The sequence below is a fragment of the Poecile atricapillus genome, chromosome W (genome assembly GCF_030490865.1).
Source record: "Poecile atricapillus isolate bPoeAtr1 chromosome W, bPoeAtr1.hap1, whole genome shotgun sequence".
Classification (NCBI taxonomy): domain Eukaryota; kingdom Metazoa; phylum Chordata; class Aves; order Passeriformes; family Paridae; genus Poecile; species Poecile atricapillus.
The window spans coordinates 89,283,914-89,300,631 of record NC_081288.1 but is presented as its reverse complement, the minus strand read 5'-3'; the positions used below and the strand labels follow the sequence as shown (position 1 = coordinate 89,300,631).

General features: G+C 44.7%; 1 protein-coding gene across 5 annotated transcripts in view; it reads right to left on the bottom strand.

Annotated features, from left to right (window-relative positions):
* LOC131591646 (E3 SUMO-protein ligase PIAS2-like) overlaps window positions 1–16,512 on the bottom strand; it is a 75,891-nt gene extending 59,379 nt beyond the window's left edge. For all 5 annotated transcript variants that reach the window (XR_009280427.1, XR_009280428.1, XM_058862577.1 and 2 more), the window contains exon 1: window positions 16,292–16,512. Coding sequence is in view for 3 of the 5 variants with exons in the window: in XM_058862577.1 (XP_058718560.1) it covers window positions 16,292–16,315 (24 nt within the window). In the remaining 2 variants the exon portion in view is untranslated. The remainder of the gene's footprint in view (window positions 1–16,291) is intronic.
* Between the last annotated feature and the right edge of the window lie 206 nt (window positions 16,513–16,718).

Genomic DNA, 16,718 nt, shown 5'->3' with positions numbered 1-16,718 from the left:
AGCCAAAAGCAGAGGTTCAGATTAAATATTAGGAAGCATTTATTTAGCAAAGAGGGTGGTCAAGCACTGGAACAGGCTGCTTAGATATGTGGTCAATGCCCCAAGCATGTCTGTTTAAGAGACATTTGGACAATGCCCTTGACTATTATTCTTAACTTCTGGCCAGCTCTGAAGTGGTCAGGCAGTTGAAGGATCATTGTAGGTACCTTTCAACTGAACTATTCTACTCTATTATTTAATATTCAAAAGACAAAGATATTTAATCATATAATATTTACAAAAGAGAACACTGTTTTCTCAAGTGTGGCTTGGCACTTTGGGGAACAAGTGGTGAAGAGAGGGCAAGGGTAGAGATGAGAAGGGAAGGGAGTTTCCACTTTTCCCCAGATGCAAAAAGTCATTTAAATCAACTTTGTACTGTCATTAGCAACACTTATTTCATGAATTAAGCAACCTACAGAGCTATTAAACACTTACCAAGACTTGTAGGTTTTATGAGCACATCAAGCGCATCATAAAAGGGTAAGCTTTTCAGTTGAACATCAGGATGAACAGGTGGAATTGGAGGGGATGGCTGCTGCCTCTCAAAGTGGGGCTTAGTGTCTTGGAGGAATACAGAACTGACAGGCGAGGGAGGAGACTGAGGTGTGACTAAAGAAGAAGAAAGTGGGTGAATGCCAGCAACAGTGAGGTCAGGCTCAGCAGGAGAGGAACTACTGTCCTAATTGAAAACTGCAGCTTTTATAGCCGATAAATCCGAAAGTCCTTCAATCGTCCTTGCGTAACGACGCCTATAGAGTTCTCGGATTTTTATCTGAACTGCTGGGCTGCAGCCGCTCTTCAGTAAATGCAGTGCCCTCATCAGGAGGTCATGCTTCCGCCCGCTTTTATTACGTCCAGCAAACCCCAACAACACTTGTAGTTCAGAAACACGAAAACTTGATACCATATTCTAGAAAGAAAAGAGAGGTAAGCACAGGTAAACCAACAGTACCCCAAGTAAGCACTTTTGAGAAGCATGGTAAAGCATGTTAACTTAACAAGTGTGAAACTAGAATGATTTATCTTAGCTACTACCTGACATAAGAGTATAGTTAAAAACAAAGGGTCCAGGATGAAGACTGAGTTTGATTGTATTATAATTTCAAAGACTTGTTCCCACACTCAAACAATAGCAACAACAAAACCTTCACACAACCTATGCATTAAATAGGTTAAATGGGTCTCAAATTCACAGGCAGAAATACAAGTTCTAACACAAAATATCTGTCTCACTTCATTAAATAAGCAAACAAACAAAAATCCTGATGAATGAGTATTATCGCCTATCTTCCAACACATTTTAAGCACTTCCTTATTTTATTTCTTAAGTTCTGCATAGTTTATTTTGAAACTTCTTTTATTTTGGATAGCATGTTAAAGGCATGCATGAACAGAGAAAGGCACATCAGGTTTCATTCCTAAAACGATGGCGCAGCAAGGTGGACAGATTTTAAGAGGCTACATTATATATTAACCAACTGCTTAACCAACATAACTGATTCTTCAAACTTTGCAAAAAACTTCCTGTTCTTTTCATATAACAAACATTCTGGTATGGTGGGTCACAAAGATCTCTTCAGAGGAAATAATACTATTCAGTTGGTTATCACAGTTAGTTGTGGGAGACTTTGAGGATTGAACTATGAAGTTCGTAAACAGAAAGACTCATTAAAAAAAAGTCCACTATGGAAAAGGAAACAATTTTCTCTCCCCATTACTACAAAAGAGTAACTTAGCATAGACACATCATTTCACATTTCTGTGAGCATACTCTTACAACCATACAGTCAGCCACCAAAATCTCTAAACTTCTCCTGGCTGCTTGGTCCCTATTCTCACCTTGAGAAATTTGTTTTGACAGTAAGACAGCCCAGTGAATTGAATCAGATGAAAACTGAACTTAGAGTCATGGAATCATTCAGGTTAGAAAATACCTCTAAGATCATTGAGTCCAACCATTCACCCAGCACTGCCAAGCCCACCTTTCAACTGTGTCCCCAAGTGCCAGATATGAACATCTTTTAAATCCCTCCAGGGAGGGTGTCCTGGGTAACCCAAAATGTTATTGTAGTCCATATCTATCTGTGCCAAAAATTGTTACTGTCTCTTTAAGACCCAGCAGCTGGAAATAGAACCACAGGGCTGGGGAGTGCTGGTCCCTTTTTAAGGTTGGGGTCGATCAGGCAAAAGGGCTCTTGCTCTTTCCCTTGAGGCAGTGAAAGGCAGATGCTCCCCTTGGTGGAATTTGCCTTGAAGCAGTTTAGGATTGTGAAATGCAGCTTCTTGGAGACCTGCCTGAAGCAACCCCCTCAGGGAAAAATAAAAGAGAACAAATACCTGTCTGTCTACAGCCGAACCATGCTGAGAAAAACAGAACAGTCCTGCTCCATAAGGACACCCCAGCTGGCTGCTTCTGTCAAGGAGAAGGCAAAGTCCCTCCAAAAGTTCCAGCCGCTGACCAAGCTAAAGCCGCCTTTGTCAACGGAACTGCCATCGCCAGAGAGATAAGAGGGACATTTGGCTGGTTTTGGACTCCAGGTTTTCTTTTTGTTTTGTCCTTGTTCCCTGTTGGTTGTTATTTGGGAGAAGGGTTTGTCCACTATTTAAGACAAATGGTGACTCCACCAATGCCCTGGGGAGCCTGTTCCAGTGCTTGACAACCCTTTCAGTGAAGATTTTTTTCCTAGTATCCAATGTAAACATCCCCTGGTGCAAATTTGAGGGCATTTCCTCTCATCCTCTTAATCGGGAGACTGATCCCACCTCACTGCAACCTCCTTTCAGGTAGTTTTAGAAAGCAATAAGGTCTGCCCAGAGCCTCCTTTTCTCCAGATGAAACACCCCCAGTTGCCTCAGCTGCTTCTCATCAGACTTGTGCTTGTTGTGGTTTGACACTGGCCAGATGCTAGACACACACGAAAGCTGCTCATTCACCCTCCTCTGCCACAGCTGCATAGAGAAAATTTAATGCAGGGTTCATGCGTTGAGATAAGGACCAGGAGAAAACACTCCAAGGGCAAAACCGGCTCAGCTTAGAGGTACAAAGGGAGTTTATTACTAACAAAATCAGAGGAGGATAATGAGAAGTAAAACAAGCCCTTAAAAACACCTTTTTTCCACCCAACCCCTCCCTCCTTCCCACCAACAGCACAGGGAGACAGGGTGTGGGGGTTTTGGTCAGTTGACCACCTGAGGTTTTCTTTTGCTGCTCAGGGAGAGAAGTTGTTCCCCTGTGAGACCGTGCAGTCCCTCCCACGGGAGACAGTTCTCCATGAACTTCTCCAGCGTGGCTCCAATCTCACGCGCAGCAGTCCTGCCAAAACTGCTGCAACATGAGTCCCTCCCACAGGCAAACAGTCCTCCCAAAACTGCTGCAGAGTGGGTCACTCTTCCATGGGATGCAGTCCTCCAAGGACAGACTGCTCCAGCCTGGGAGCAGGAACCCTCTCTCCATGGGTCTGACACACGATAACAGCCTCCTCCCAGGCATCCACCTACCCCAGCATGAGCACCTCCCCCACAGGCTGCACATGGATCTCTGCATCCCCGGTGGACCTCCACAGACTGCAGAGGGACAGACTGTTTCACCATGGTCATCACCACAGCCTGCAGAGGAATCTCAGCTCCAGAGCCTGGAGCACCTCCTTTTTCACTGACCTTGGTGTCTCTGTTTTCCGTCACATCTTCTCACCTCCTCCTCTTCTCTAGCTGAAATTAAAACCATGCCCCCGCATTGTTTTGATTTTCTTCTTAAATATGTTATCACAGAGGCATTACCACCATCTCTAATTGGCTCAGGCTTGGCCAGTGGCATGTCCATCTTCATGGTCATCAGGGATTGGCTCTGCCAGATATGGTGGAAGCTTCTAGCAGCTTTTCACAGAAGCCACCTCTGTGGCTACCCCACTACCAAAAATCAGGCCATGCTGATGCCTCAAGTTTTAGCTTTCATATTTTCAGATTCTGTGCTGTTTTAGTGTATAACTCTGAGCTTCATATTAAGTGTTAGTAGGTTCTCTTCACAGGATAGGTAGACAAAACAATCCTTTTCCAGCTTGAGACCGAGGACAACCATTACAAGCTCCAGGCCCAAAAAGTATAAACAACAGTGAAAACAAGGAGGATGGGACTTCATAACTGAAAGCTACCAATAATTGGACAATTAACTACAATATGCAAATGGACCAGAACTTATAAAAGTGTGAGACCTCATGATCAGCTGTCCATTTTTGTGACCATTTTGGGTCCACCTTGGGTGTAGCCCTGGCCAGGCTCTTGTACTTCCCAAGGTGTATCCTTTTAGGCCTTTTAATAAATACCTACTTTATCCTTTAACTGTCTAGTCTCTGTTCTAGGTCAGCCTTCTCAAGGCATCAGTGCAAAAACAACACAGTGCTCCAGACCCTTCACCAGTTCTGTTGCCCTTCTCTGTCACAGTGCAGCTGGTCTGAAGCTACCCCCCAAACTCAACCAGCCTAGAAGTAAACAAGTCCCTGGGTGAGCAGTGATAGGATGGATTTGAACACATACAGGGACTTCAACCAATCCTGTTCAATCCTGCTGCAGACATCTCACTGGTCAGAGAGCTGGGCAGTCCAAGATCCCAACCAATCAGCTGTCTAAGCCTGGGAGATTCAAACCCCCTATATAAGAAGGATCCAAACAATAAAAGAAGCTGTTTATTTCATGATCAAGAGGACTTGAGTTGTGATTTCTGTCTCCAACCTATGACCACACATAACACTTCTCTGGACAGACTCTATCCCCTTAATGTCTTTCTTGGTGTGAGGAGCCCAAAACACAGAATTTGAGGTGCAGCCTCACCAGTGCCCAGTACAGAATGATCACTGCCTGAAGTACTAAGGCCTGAACAATAGGCCCTGACTGAGGTCTGAATAACAGGCCCTGAGCCATAGTTGACCTACAGATGAACCTTTCAACCAAATGTTTTATATATATATATATATATATATATATATACTCATTAACCAAGTACTGTTATATGTGTTCATTTATTGGCAAAACATGTATTTACCTTTCTGTATCTAGAAACCAGATGAGGCCATATCTGGCTCAATTAGAGGGGTATAGGATTAAAGACAACTCCCTTGGTTCCTCCTTGAGCCCTGGCCAGGCTTTGGGAGAAAGCTAACAGGAGAATGAAATTAGAAATTATGTCAGCTTGTTTTTTTAACAGTATAAAAGCTGAGCTACTGACACAACAAAGTGCGGCAGCCTTGTGGCCTGCAAGGTGGATGCACCGCACAATTTCCCAGTTACTGGGTTTGGTTCTCCAGTCCTTTGCTGTGACAGTTCCCCCCCCCCCCAGCTGATGTTTCTTGGACTTGGATGATGGTAAGGTATTAGGGTAACTGGTAATGTATCCTTCTTAATCACTATAGGCATTCTTTTGTAGTAATTATTAGGTGCATTGCTTAGCTTATCCTTTTGTGATTCTTTGCATTTTGCATTATAGTAAATTACACTATTCCTTAAGTTGGTGTCTGTGTCTGACCCTACTCACTCACAAAACACTGCCCTACTCCTGATGGCCACACTTTTGCTGATACAAGCCAAGATGCCATTGGCCTTTGTGGCCACCTGGGCACACTGCTGGCTCATGTTCAGCCAGCTGCCAACCAGCACCCCAAGGTCTTTTTCCACTGGGTCACTTTCTGGCCACTCTTCCTCAAGTCTATGACACTGCATGGGGTTGTTGTGACCCAAGTGCGTGACCCAGCACTTGACCTTGTTGAACCTCATACAGTTGGTCTCAGCCCATTGATCCAGCCCATCCAGATCCCTCTTGTGACAAGACAGCAGGGGCAAGCAGCCAGGACCTGCCTTTTCAAGGGCCACATTATTCATACACATCAAAACAACCATCTAAAATACTATGGTAGCACTCTCATCAGGCACACACTTTCCTCGCCATTGAGGGGATGAGGTTATCCTATTTCAGATACTGAATGTTAGCATTTCCAGATAGTCAGTTTGGATACAGTGATGCTTCAAGTAGCTATCAGGGAGCTAACCCAGCAGTCTTCAAACTGGTATTCCCCCAACATCCCACCTATAAATGCACCATGGATGCAGTTGCCAGTGAAATCAGTGTCACAGTAGGTGTTGAGTGGCTCACCCTAACTTTTGAAGAAGAGGCCAACTGCAGATTTCACCTTAATTTCATCTCAGCAACTTCTCAACAGCAAAACAATAGAAGTAAAGAAAGATGGAGACAGAACTTCATGGAGTTTGCAAAATGCTGGAGAAAGTCATTGTCCATCAGGCATTCCCATTCTACTTTTTCTCACTCAGACAGGATGAAGAAAATAGTGTACTATAGTACTATAAAAGCTTTATAGTCATGTCACATAAGAGAAATTATGTTAAAAGATAATACCAATATTCAAGAATTTACCGAGAACTTTGTGTTGCTTGTTTTCATAGACAGTTGTATAAACTTGATAGCAACATCAGCTCCTTTGTTTCAGATGCAGGCAGTATGTATGATTATGGATTCCATATTCAGAATGCAAACAAATAAAATAATCCTTGACAGTGAGATTAAGGAAACAGCATGTATTGCAAAATATTGTCTATTACCCAACTTGCTGCTTTCTGTGCATTCCTGCAAGCTAATCAAGGCGAAACATGCAGTCAATTGCCTCAAAACAGCTAACATTTTATACAGAAATTCCACAAATTAGCATTTAGCTATATTTAATTTTACTAGAAGACACAAGCTGGCTTCAATACCATAATCAGTGAGATTTTAAATTAACACTCCCATTAAAAAATGCTTGAGTGTATAAAAAAGATACATAGTTTTGTCCATCAATGCAAAAATATTACATAGGTTTTTGAAAGAAGTCTTGCAACAGTTTTACTGAAAGTAATTAAACAATTTGGTTTTGCAACATTTTCTCCCTAAAGCTGATCCTACATTCCTTTTAAAGCAGCAACCCCCACATGTATGAAAATGCAGCTAGTCTGATCTACAAATTGTGCCTGAAAAATCTGGTGGCCTTCTATAACAGGATTATAGTGTTGGTGAATAAGGAAAGAGCAACTGACATCTACCTGGACTTGTGCAAAGCATTTGACACCGTTCCATACAACATCCTTGTCTATAAACTAGAGAGACATGGATTTGATAGATGGACTCCTCCATGGAGAAGAATTGGCTGGATGGTCACACTCAAAGAGTTGTGGTCAGTGGCTCAATATCTAAGCTGAGACTGGTGACAAGTGACTTTCCTCAGGGGTCAGTATTGGGACTGATGCTGTTTAACATCTTTGTTGACAACATGGACAGTGGGATTGAGGGTACCCTCAGCAAGTTTGCTGACAACACCAAGCCGTGAGGTGCAGTTGACATGCTGGAGGGGAAGAGACGCAATCCAGAGGGACCTCAACAGGGTAGCCCTGTGCAAATCACATGAAGTTCAACAAAGCCAAGTGCAATGTCCTGTACCTGGGTCAGGGCAATCCCAAGCACAAGTACAAGCTGGTTGGAAAATGGATTGAGAGCAGCCCCAAGGAAGAAGACTTGGGGGTGCTGGAGGAGGAGAAGCAGCTCAACATTACTCAGCAATGTGTGCTTGCAGCCCAGAAAGCCAACCACGTTTGTTTTTTGACCCTTGCAGACCTTTTGCAAACCCATTTTGACCCTTGTAGCCTCAGTTTTTAAGTTTCAAAAACTACATTCTCTTTTTTATCTACCCCATTGCTATCTCTCAGCACAATCATTAATTCTTATTTATTCTAGATACAACAAACTTTTAAGGTACTACAATATGCTTCACTGGTCTGAAAAAGTGACTACACAACTAGGAAGAACATAAGAATTACATGAGACTTACTTCCAGCATTTATAAATCCAATTCTCCAGTAAATTTTGTGTAATCTCTCCTTCCACAGAAGATGTATGAGCACACTTCCATCTCTTCTCACTCAAATTAGTTCTTTTCCACAATGGCCATGAAACTGCTCACTAGTGTCACACAAATTAATTTTGGCACAGGCACATCCATTTGCCTATAAAGGGCTTCTTTTTTTCCTCCCATAAAGATGAAGCTAACACATTACTTCAAAACCTGATTATATACAAACTATGAGACTGAAGCTATTATTTTCTAAACTATGGATCTACAATATTTCAAAGATCGCGTGCACTCTGTGCACATCAACTCATGTCCTTCTCTGCAGGGCTGCTCCCAATTAATTTCCCAGTCTGCACTCATGTCTGGGGTTGCCCCTACCCAGGTGCAGCACCTTGTACTTGAACTTGTTGAACTTCATGAGGTTCTCATGGGTGCACTTACCAAGTTTGTCCAGGTTCCTCTGAATGGCATCCCATCCTTCTGTTGTGTCATCTGCAAACTTGCTGAGGGTGCACTTAATCTCACTATTGATGTTAGTAATAAAGATATTTAAGAACACCAGTCCCAAGACAGAACCCTGAGGGACACCACTTATCACCAGCCTCCACCTGGACAGAGACATTGACCACAACTCTCTGGCTGCATCCATGTCCTGGTTGCAGAGAGGGGGCAGAGCTTAGTGCTGTGTGAGTGTATTGGGTTTGCACGGCCTGGTTTTGGATGTAGGGGGGTGAGCTACAGGGGTGGCTTCTGTGAGAAGCTGCTAAAAGTTTCCTCCATATCTGGCAGAGCTAATCCCTGGCGGCTCCAAAAATGGATATGCTGCTGGTCAAGGCCGGGCCAATTAGAAATAGTGGTAACACCTCTGTGATAACATATTTAAGAACATAGAAAAAAAAAGTTATTGCACAGTTATAATTGCATCCAGAGAAGAGTGGGGTGAGAACATGTGAGAGAAACAACTATGCAGACACCAAAGTCAGTGCAGAAGGAGGGGAAGGAGGTCCTTCAGGTGCTGGAGCTGAGATTCCCCTGTAGGCTGTGATGCTGACCATGGTGAGGCAGGCTGTCCCCCTGCAGCCCATGGAGATCCATGGGGATGCAGAGATCAACCTGCAGCCCATGGAGGAAACCTACACTGGAGGAGGTAGATGCCTGAGAGGAGGCTATGACCCCATGGGAGACCCGTGGAGAGAGAAGCCCCTGCTGGAGCAGCCTGTACTTGAAGGACTGCACCCTGTGGAAGACTGACCCACTCTACAGCAGTTTGGGGAAGACTGTTGCTCATGAGATGGACTCATGTTGCAGAAGTTCTCGGAGAACTGTCTCACATGGAAGGGACCCCATGGTGGAGCAGGGGAACAACTCTTCTCACTGAGCAACGAAAAGAACAATGGATGATGAACTGACTATAACCCTCATTACCTCCCTCCTTGTGCCACTGGAAGGAGGAGGTAGAGATGGTAAGAAGGTAGGAGCAAGGGGAAGGTGATTTTAAGGGTTTATTTTACTTCTCATTATCCTGCTCTGATTTTGTTAGCAATTAATTCAATTCATATCTCTAATTAGAGCCTGTTTTGCCCGTGATGGTATTTGATGAGTGATCTCTCTCAGTCCTTATCTCAACCCATGAACTCTGTTATATTTTCTCTCCCCTATTCAGCTGCAGAGGGGAGTGAGAGAGTGGCTTTGGTGGGTGCCTGGCATCTGGCTAGCCAGTATCAACCCACTACAGTGGGCATGGCAAGGTTGTTATTCTATATCACTCACATCATCACTGGAGGATGTGGTTTCAGGAGGAAAAGCTGGGCACCCCATTGGAAGTGCTCAATTTTGCCTCCCTCTATCTCCAACAGGAAGTTGCCAGCATCAGCCCCTGCAGACCTGGCCCCCTGCCATCACTGCTGGTTCCCCTCCTGTTTTCTCCAGAACATGGCTGCAGGACCTGGCACTGAAAGGAAAGCAGTGAAAATGTGAACCGACAGTAGTGCTCAACTGACAGCACCAATGCAGAGGCTGCTGCAGGGAAAGGACTGGCAAGGGTGACCACAGCCCAGCCAAGCCCATCAAGCCAAACAGAAGGGAGCCCAGTTGAGCCAAAAGAAGCACAGAGGAGCAGTTGAAAAAGGTCACAGCGACCTGTGGGACCAATCTCCAGTATGGCAGTAGAAATGGCAGCACAGATACCTGCTGAGCCCAGCAGAGGAATTGTCACCACCTTGCCTTTGTCTGGGAAAGCCATGTGGATGCAACCTACAGGGTGTACCTTCCATCTTGTTTTTCTTCCTGGTGATGAACATCTATTTGTGGGTAAAACACCTCTTTTTGCATGCTTTTGTTATCAATACTGCCATTGTTACTGTACACGTCTTATTCCATTGCTTTGTGCTTTCAGTAAATTGTTATCTCAACTCATAGTCTCTGCATTTGTCCCTCCCTTACCGGAAGGGGTGCAGCTTATTTGGAGTTTAATTTCCAGCTGGTGTTAAAACCATCACAGTCCATCCAGGAAAATACTTATCTACCGAATAGTCTATCCATCAAATCCATGTCTCTCCAATTTGGAGATAAGGATGCCATGTGGCACCATATCAAAGGCCTTACAGAAATCTAGATAGTTGACATCTTTCAGCCTTCCCTTGTCAACCATTGCCATCACTCAGTCATAGAAGGCCACCAGATTGGTCAGGCACGATTTGCCCTTAGTAAAGCCGTGCTGGCTGCCTTGGATCACATTGTCTTTTATATGCCTCAGCATATCTTCTAGGAGGATCTGCTCCATAACCTTCTCAGGCACAGAGGTGAGGTTCACCAGTCTGTAGTTCCCTAGGTCTCACCTTATCACCTTCTCAAAAACAGGAGTGATGTTTCCCTTTCTCCAGTCACCAGAGACTTCACCTGACTGCCATGATTTTTCAAATATGATGGAGAATGGCTTGGCAACAACATCAGCTAGTTTCCTCAGGACCTTGGGATGCATCTCGTCAGGCCCTATAGGTTTGTGTCTATTCAGCATCATCATGTGGTCCCAAACTTGCATTTCACTTACAGTGGGAGGGACTTCATTCCCCCCACACCCACCCAGAGGATCAAGGACTTGAGAGAAGTGGAAAGCCTGACTGCCAGTGAAGACCAAGGCAAAGAACTTATTGAGTACCTCAACCTTCTCCATATCAGTTGCCACCAGTTCACCCTTCTTGATTATCAGGGCAGGTACACTCTCCTTGGCCTTTCTTTTCTGACCTATCTACTTATAGAATCCCTTCTTGTTATTCCTCACATCCCTTGCCAAGTCCTGTTCCAAATTTGCCTTGGCTTTCCTGACCCCATCCCTACCTCTCCAAACCATCTCCCTGTACTCTCCCCAGGTCACCTGTCCCTGCTTCCACTGGCTGTGCATTTTTCTTACTCCTCAGTTTGAGGAACATTTTGCTGGGATACAAGCCATAGCTTCAAGTCAAATCTCTATGAGTTCAGAATTTGTTTGGAACAGGAATAATCTCACAGATGGCTCTCAGAAGGAGCTGTAGTTCCCCATTCCTGGGCCAATTCTCTTCAAAAACGTGTTCACATGCCATCTCAGGCCTCCACACCAGACTGCTGACTTCTGTTCCATATCCACCTCTGCCTGTGTAATCCCTTTGACATTCATCAGGTTGCTCTTGAGTGAGGATTATGGATAAAGGTATGAGCCATGTTTAAAAGCACATCTGTGAACAGCAAGTCTGGAAACTATATCTCAAAAATGTGAGATAGATACTGACGCCATGATGATTTTATGCCTTTTATATACCTTTTATATATCCTCAGTGCTCTTAGCATGCATACTTGTAATTCCTTAAATTTGATAACTTAGTAGAGTCCTGGTATTCTATTAGGCCAGAAGACCAAACATCCTAGAAGCCTCACAGTTGGAGACCGGAAAGCCCTACGCTATCTTGAGAAACCAAGGTCCTCTCTAGAATACATCCTGTAAACTAGGATTAGGCCCATCCAGGGGGGAATTCTTTGGGATGAGAGGATATCACGCTATTCATTCAAGCCTCTCATTGGGGCATCTTTGTTAGATATGCTAATTTGCAAGGTCTATAAAATTGTATACGCAACCTATCGGGGGTGTGCATTTCAGCATGCTCCATCTTGGCGAAGTGTTGCACCATAAGGATCCTTATTAAATACCGAGGTTAAAACCCTTTATCCCTTAACCATGTCTGGCTCTCAGTTTTAGGACCAAGGAAAAGGCATCAATACAGTTGTGCTCACTACATCATCTCAGCAACTCCCTAATATTCCAGAAACTGGTAAGCTACAGAATTCAATAAACACTGTGAATTAATTAAGGGTTAATCTGACAATTTAAAAGGGTAAGCCTTATACTGGACATTTTCACCAATATCTTAAAAAGTAGTGACTGTGGTTACAGCTACCTCCAAATCCTTTTAACAAAACTGAACGTTTCCAAAAGGCATGATCTAACAGCAAGTTCCTTTGAGTCTGTTTGTTTTCACAGAAATCACAGAATGGGTCAGGTTGGAAGGGACACCACAGTAGGTCATTTGGTCCAACTTTCGTGCTCTAGCAGAATCATCCTAGAACACATTGCACAGAATTGTGTCCAGACAGTTCTTGAATATCTCCAGTGAGGGAGACTCCACACCCTCTATGGGCAACCTGTTCTAGTCTACGGTCACTACACAGGAAATAAGTTCTTCTTCATATTCAGGTGGAACTTCCTGTGCATCAGGTTTTGCCCATTGCCTCATGTCCTATTGCTTGGCACTACTGAGAAGAGCCTGGTCCATCCTCTTGGCATCCCCCCTTTAGGTATTTATACACATGAATGAGGTCCTGTAAAGGACTTAAAGATCAGAGTTGCCTGTCTCAAATACTGTTACCACAGAAGGACTCCCATTGTGAAAAACTGTGTAAAGAAGCAACTGCTCATCTGCGACCACCAAAAGAAGCAACTGCTCATCTGTGACCACTAAAGCCCCCTATATAAGTGTTGTCTTAGCAAGCATAGGGGGAAGTAAACAAAGTGGGGGGGGGGGGGAGATAATTATCACTGATAATGGACACACGGAATCCACAAGGAAAGGCAACTCAGCAACTGTGCTGAAATCAGCTCTGATTGGGTAAAAGGTAATTCCAGCAGGGGTAGACCACAACCCACAGACTCAAAAGGACTAATTACAGAATCACAGAATTAACTAGGTTAAAAAAGACCTTTGAGATCATTGAGTCCAACCTATGACCTAACACTACCTTGTCAACTAGACCATGGAACTAAGTGCCACATCCAGTCTTTTATTAAACACCTCCAGGGATGGTGACTCCACCACCTCGCTGAGCAGCCCATTTCAATGCCCAATCACTCTTTCCATGAAGAACTTTTCCTAATGTCCAGTCTAAACCTCCCCTGGTACAGCTTAAGACTGTCTTTTTGTTCTGTTGCTGGTTGCCTGGGAGAAAAGACCAACCCCCACCTGGCTACAACCTCCTTTCAGGTAGTTGTAGAGTGTGATAAGGTCTCCCCTGAGCCTCCTCTTCTCCAGGCTAAACAACCCCAGCTCCCTCAGCCACTCCTCATAGGACTTATGTTCTAGATCCTTCACCAGCCTTGTTGGCCCCAGCACTACAAGGGAGGGAATAATTTAACCAATAGAATAAGAGAACTGTGTAGTCAATTAGCCAATGAGCATTAATCCCTTTGCTTGCAAAAGTGCATAAATAATGAAAAGTTTTGAACAACCTCAAGACCCCCCACCAGTGAGAAGCCCAGGGTGAAGAAGGACCAACAGAACACTGCCATATACATGGGTGGTGACTATCTTCTGCTTGTTCTGTTTCTCCCTTATCTTTTCTATTTCTTTCTCTCTACCTCACATTTTACTATTAAATAAAATCCATACTATTGACTTTAGCATATGGTCTAGTTTGCACCCTAATTTGGGTAGAGGCATCTCTCAACCAGATCTTAACAGTTTCCCTCTCAGTTGTCTCTTCTCAAGGCTGAACAGGCCCAAGTCCCTCAGCTTTTCTAGTTTTCTTTCACTACAGCCTCTCAGTTATAACCCTTTGGTCATAGCTCCCCAGAGCTTTTACTCTGAAGATCCAGAGGATGGCAGAGATGGTACTAACAAATATTAAAACAATCCTTTGCCCCAAGGATAGAAAAATGTTATCCCTGTATGTTTCCCTCAAAAATAGGAATTAAGAGAGAATTCTAATCTCTTGCCTTTAGTCAGTCCTTAATGATTTACTAAAATAAATTCAACTCTCCAAATTGCCCTAGTGGTCTTTTATAAGGCAGGTAGAGATGAAACACTACAGAAAATTGCAATCAGCAAGAGAGCAGCAAAGAATATTGCCATAAAAACATTCTGCACACTAATCTATAAAGTAGCATTTTAAGAACACCTAAAGGTCAAGTCACAAAATCTATTGGGGAAGGGGAGTGTTCTTTGGACAAAAGAAGGAAAATTTGTTTGTCTGAAAAAAATTTTAAACCTACAAATCAAGTGCCTGATATTCAGACACATTCAAACATATCCTCTTAAAACAAAAAAAAAACAAAACACCACAGTAAAGGCCTTGAGGATGAGACAGTCTGCAGTCTACTATATTCTCTTCTAAAAATATCTAGAATTCCCCCAAAATGGGCCACGAATTATTATTAGATGCATGTTGAACATTTATAGAAGCTCCAAGCTAACAAATTCATTTCACAAGCACTCCAGTTAACAAATAAGATGGGCACATCAAAAGACATGGCTTCAGTCTTTTTTTTAAACTACTGATACCTATTCTTTTAAGTGATAAAAGTACAGTCCTATAGTTGGCCTGGAACCAAATTCCTTTTCCCTCCATATTTCCTGTATTACTTCTGGCAAACAACTCAGGTGTGTATATAATTCCAAAGGTATTTAGGTACCCAATCCCAAATGGAGTCTATCAATACTTATGCATATCCAGATAAGTGATTGTAGTGCCTTGGAAAATGCAGATCACAGCTCCAGCTCAAGCCTGGAGGAGATAAATGAAGAGCCACCTCTGCTGTTTACACTGGGGATTTAGCCACCTATGTAGCTACACCCTTTGAGAGACCTTGAAATGAGGGCTGAAAACAAGTGAGGATGCTAAACAAGAAAACATGTAAACGTATGTTAAAAAGTTTTTTTTTTAAATATATAAATGTTCAATTTAGGATTAAGAAAGGTTGTCTTATTTTTTTTCCTAAGATTAAGATTGAACACCGTTGTCCTCAAATAAAGAAATTCAATTCTTTCAATGAGATCTTTATAACTGAGCTCCTCAGCTACACTACAGCCCCTTCAACCCAAGCAGTGTTAGTGCTGGAAGAAACCTTAGCATAGAAAATTCTCTGGCAATCACAGGAGTTCAAGCATCAGACCATTCTCAACACTAAAGCCTAACTCGGAGTGGCTCCTATTTAACTGATTTTTATTCCTTCTGTAGGACAGTCTAGGTTGGGGGGGATTCAGTGTGCATGTAGTATTCCTTCAGCAGCACTTCTTCAGGTGTGGATGCTGTAAAAAGGACAATGTCCTCTTTACAAAGATACTCACAGATAGTGAATAAGTTAGGGGAAAGTCCATAAGTGCAATATAAAAGGTATTCAACTGAAAATAGGTCTGAAAAGAAATACTGGGTTTTGGCTACACAGGCACAGTTTTCCCCGTTAGAAAGTGGTTAATGAATTTTTAAAGTTTCAGTAATAATTAGCATTTATAAAAACCCAGTATCCATCATTCTCCCTTCAGCTTACAGTAAGGGCACCATGGCGCTAGACTCTCCTGAGTGTACCGAGCCTCGACAGGCGCCATGCGAGCACCGGGTCCTAGCTTCCCGCACGCAAGGGCCGAAATTGAAGGGGGGGGGGTGCGGGGGGGAGGGGGTAGGGTAGAAGAGTGCGTATGTATCCCACCAACAGCACAACCCACACAGCGGCGATGGAAAGCGGGCTCGCTGAGCCGCGCCACACCACCCCACTCCCCCGCCCCGGCCACACCCACCCACACCCACTCCGCAAAGTGACAGGGAGAGATAGCAGCGCCACGGGGCACGCCACCGACTCTCGCCGCCCTCCCGACCGCATTTCAGGGAGGCCCTGATTCCTCTCTAGGGAAGGAACAGACAGCCACGGTGCCCAGCGGGCAGCCTGCCGCCTCAGCGCAAGGCGCTGACGGCTTCCGCCCCCCACAGCAAGCACCAAAGGGTGCGGCGGGGACTCTCCGTAAGGAAAGGCCGTAGGACAGGGATGGGCGAGGGGTCCCCCGCCGCGAAAGCGGTCAGTTGGAATCTTGACTCGCGTCTTTCCCGCAGCCGCTTCTCTCCCTCCTCACCCGCAGCTCCTCGAAATCCGCCATTTTCTACCCGCTGGTGGTGCTGCTGCCGCCGCCAGGCCCCACCGCCACCATCGTGCACCCTGTGCACGCCCCCGGCACGTGACGGAGGAGGACAGCTCCGGCTACGAGGGGGAGGGCGTTCCACTCCTCTATGGCGGGCCGCCTCTCCCGCCCTGAGGGAAATAGTGAGAAGAAACCCGTCGTATTTAGTACGGACACACCCGCCGGTACCAAGCCAGGCCCCTCCACGCCCATAGCGGTTCCAAGCAGGCCCCAACCGGCGAGGTGGTAGTGAAGCGGCAGGTCCTCGGGCCCCGCCGAGCTCCAGGCCTGTCAGGAAAGCTGAGCGCTCCGGGGACGTGATCCCAGTGGGATCACACCCCTTGGGGCTGCCGCGCTCCCTCTCTCCAGGATCAACACTGCA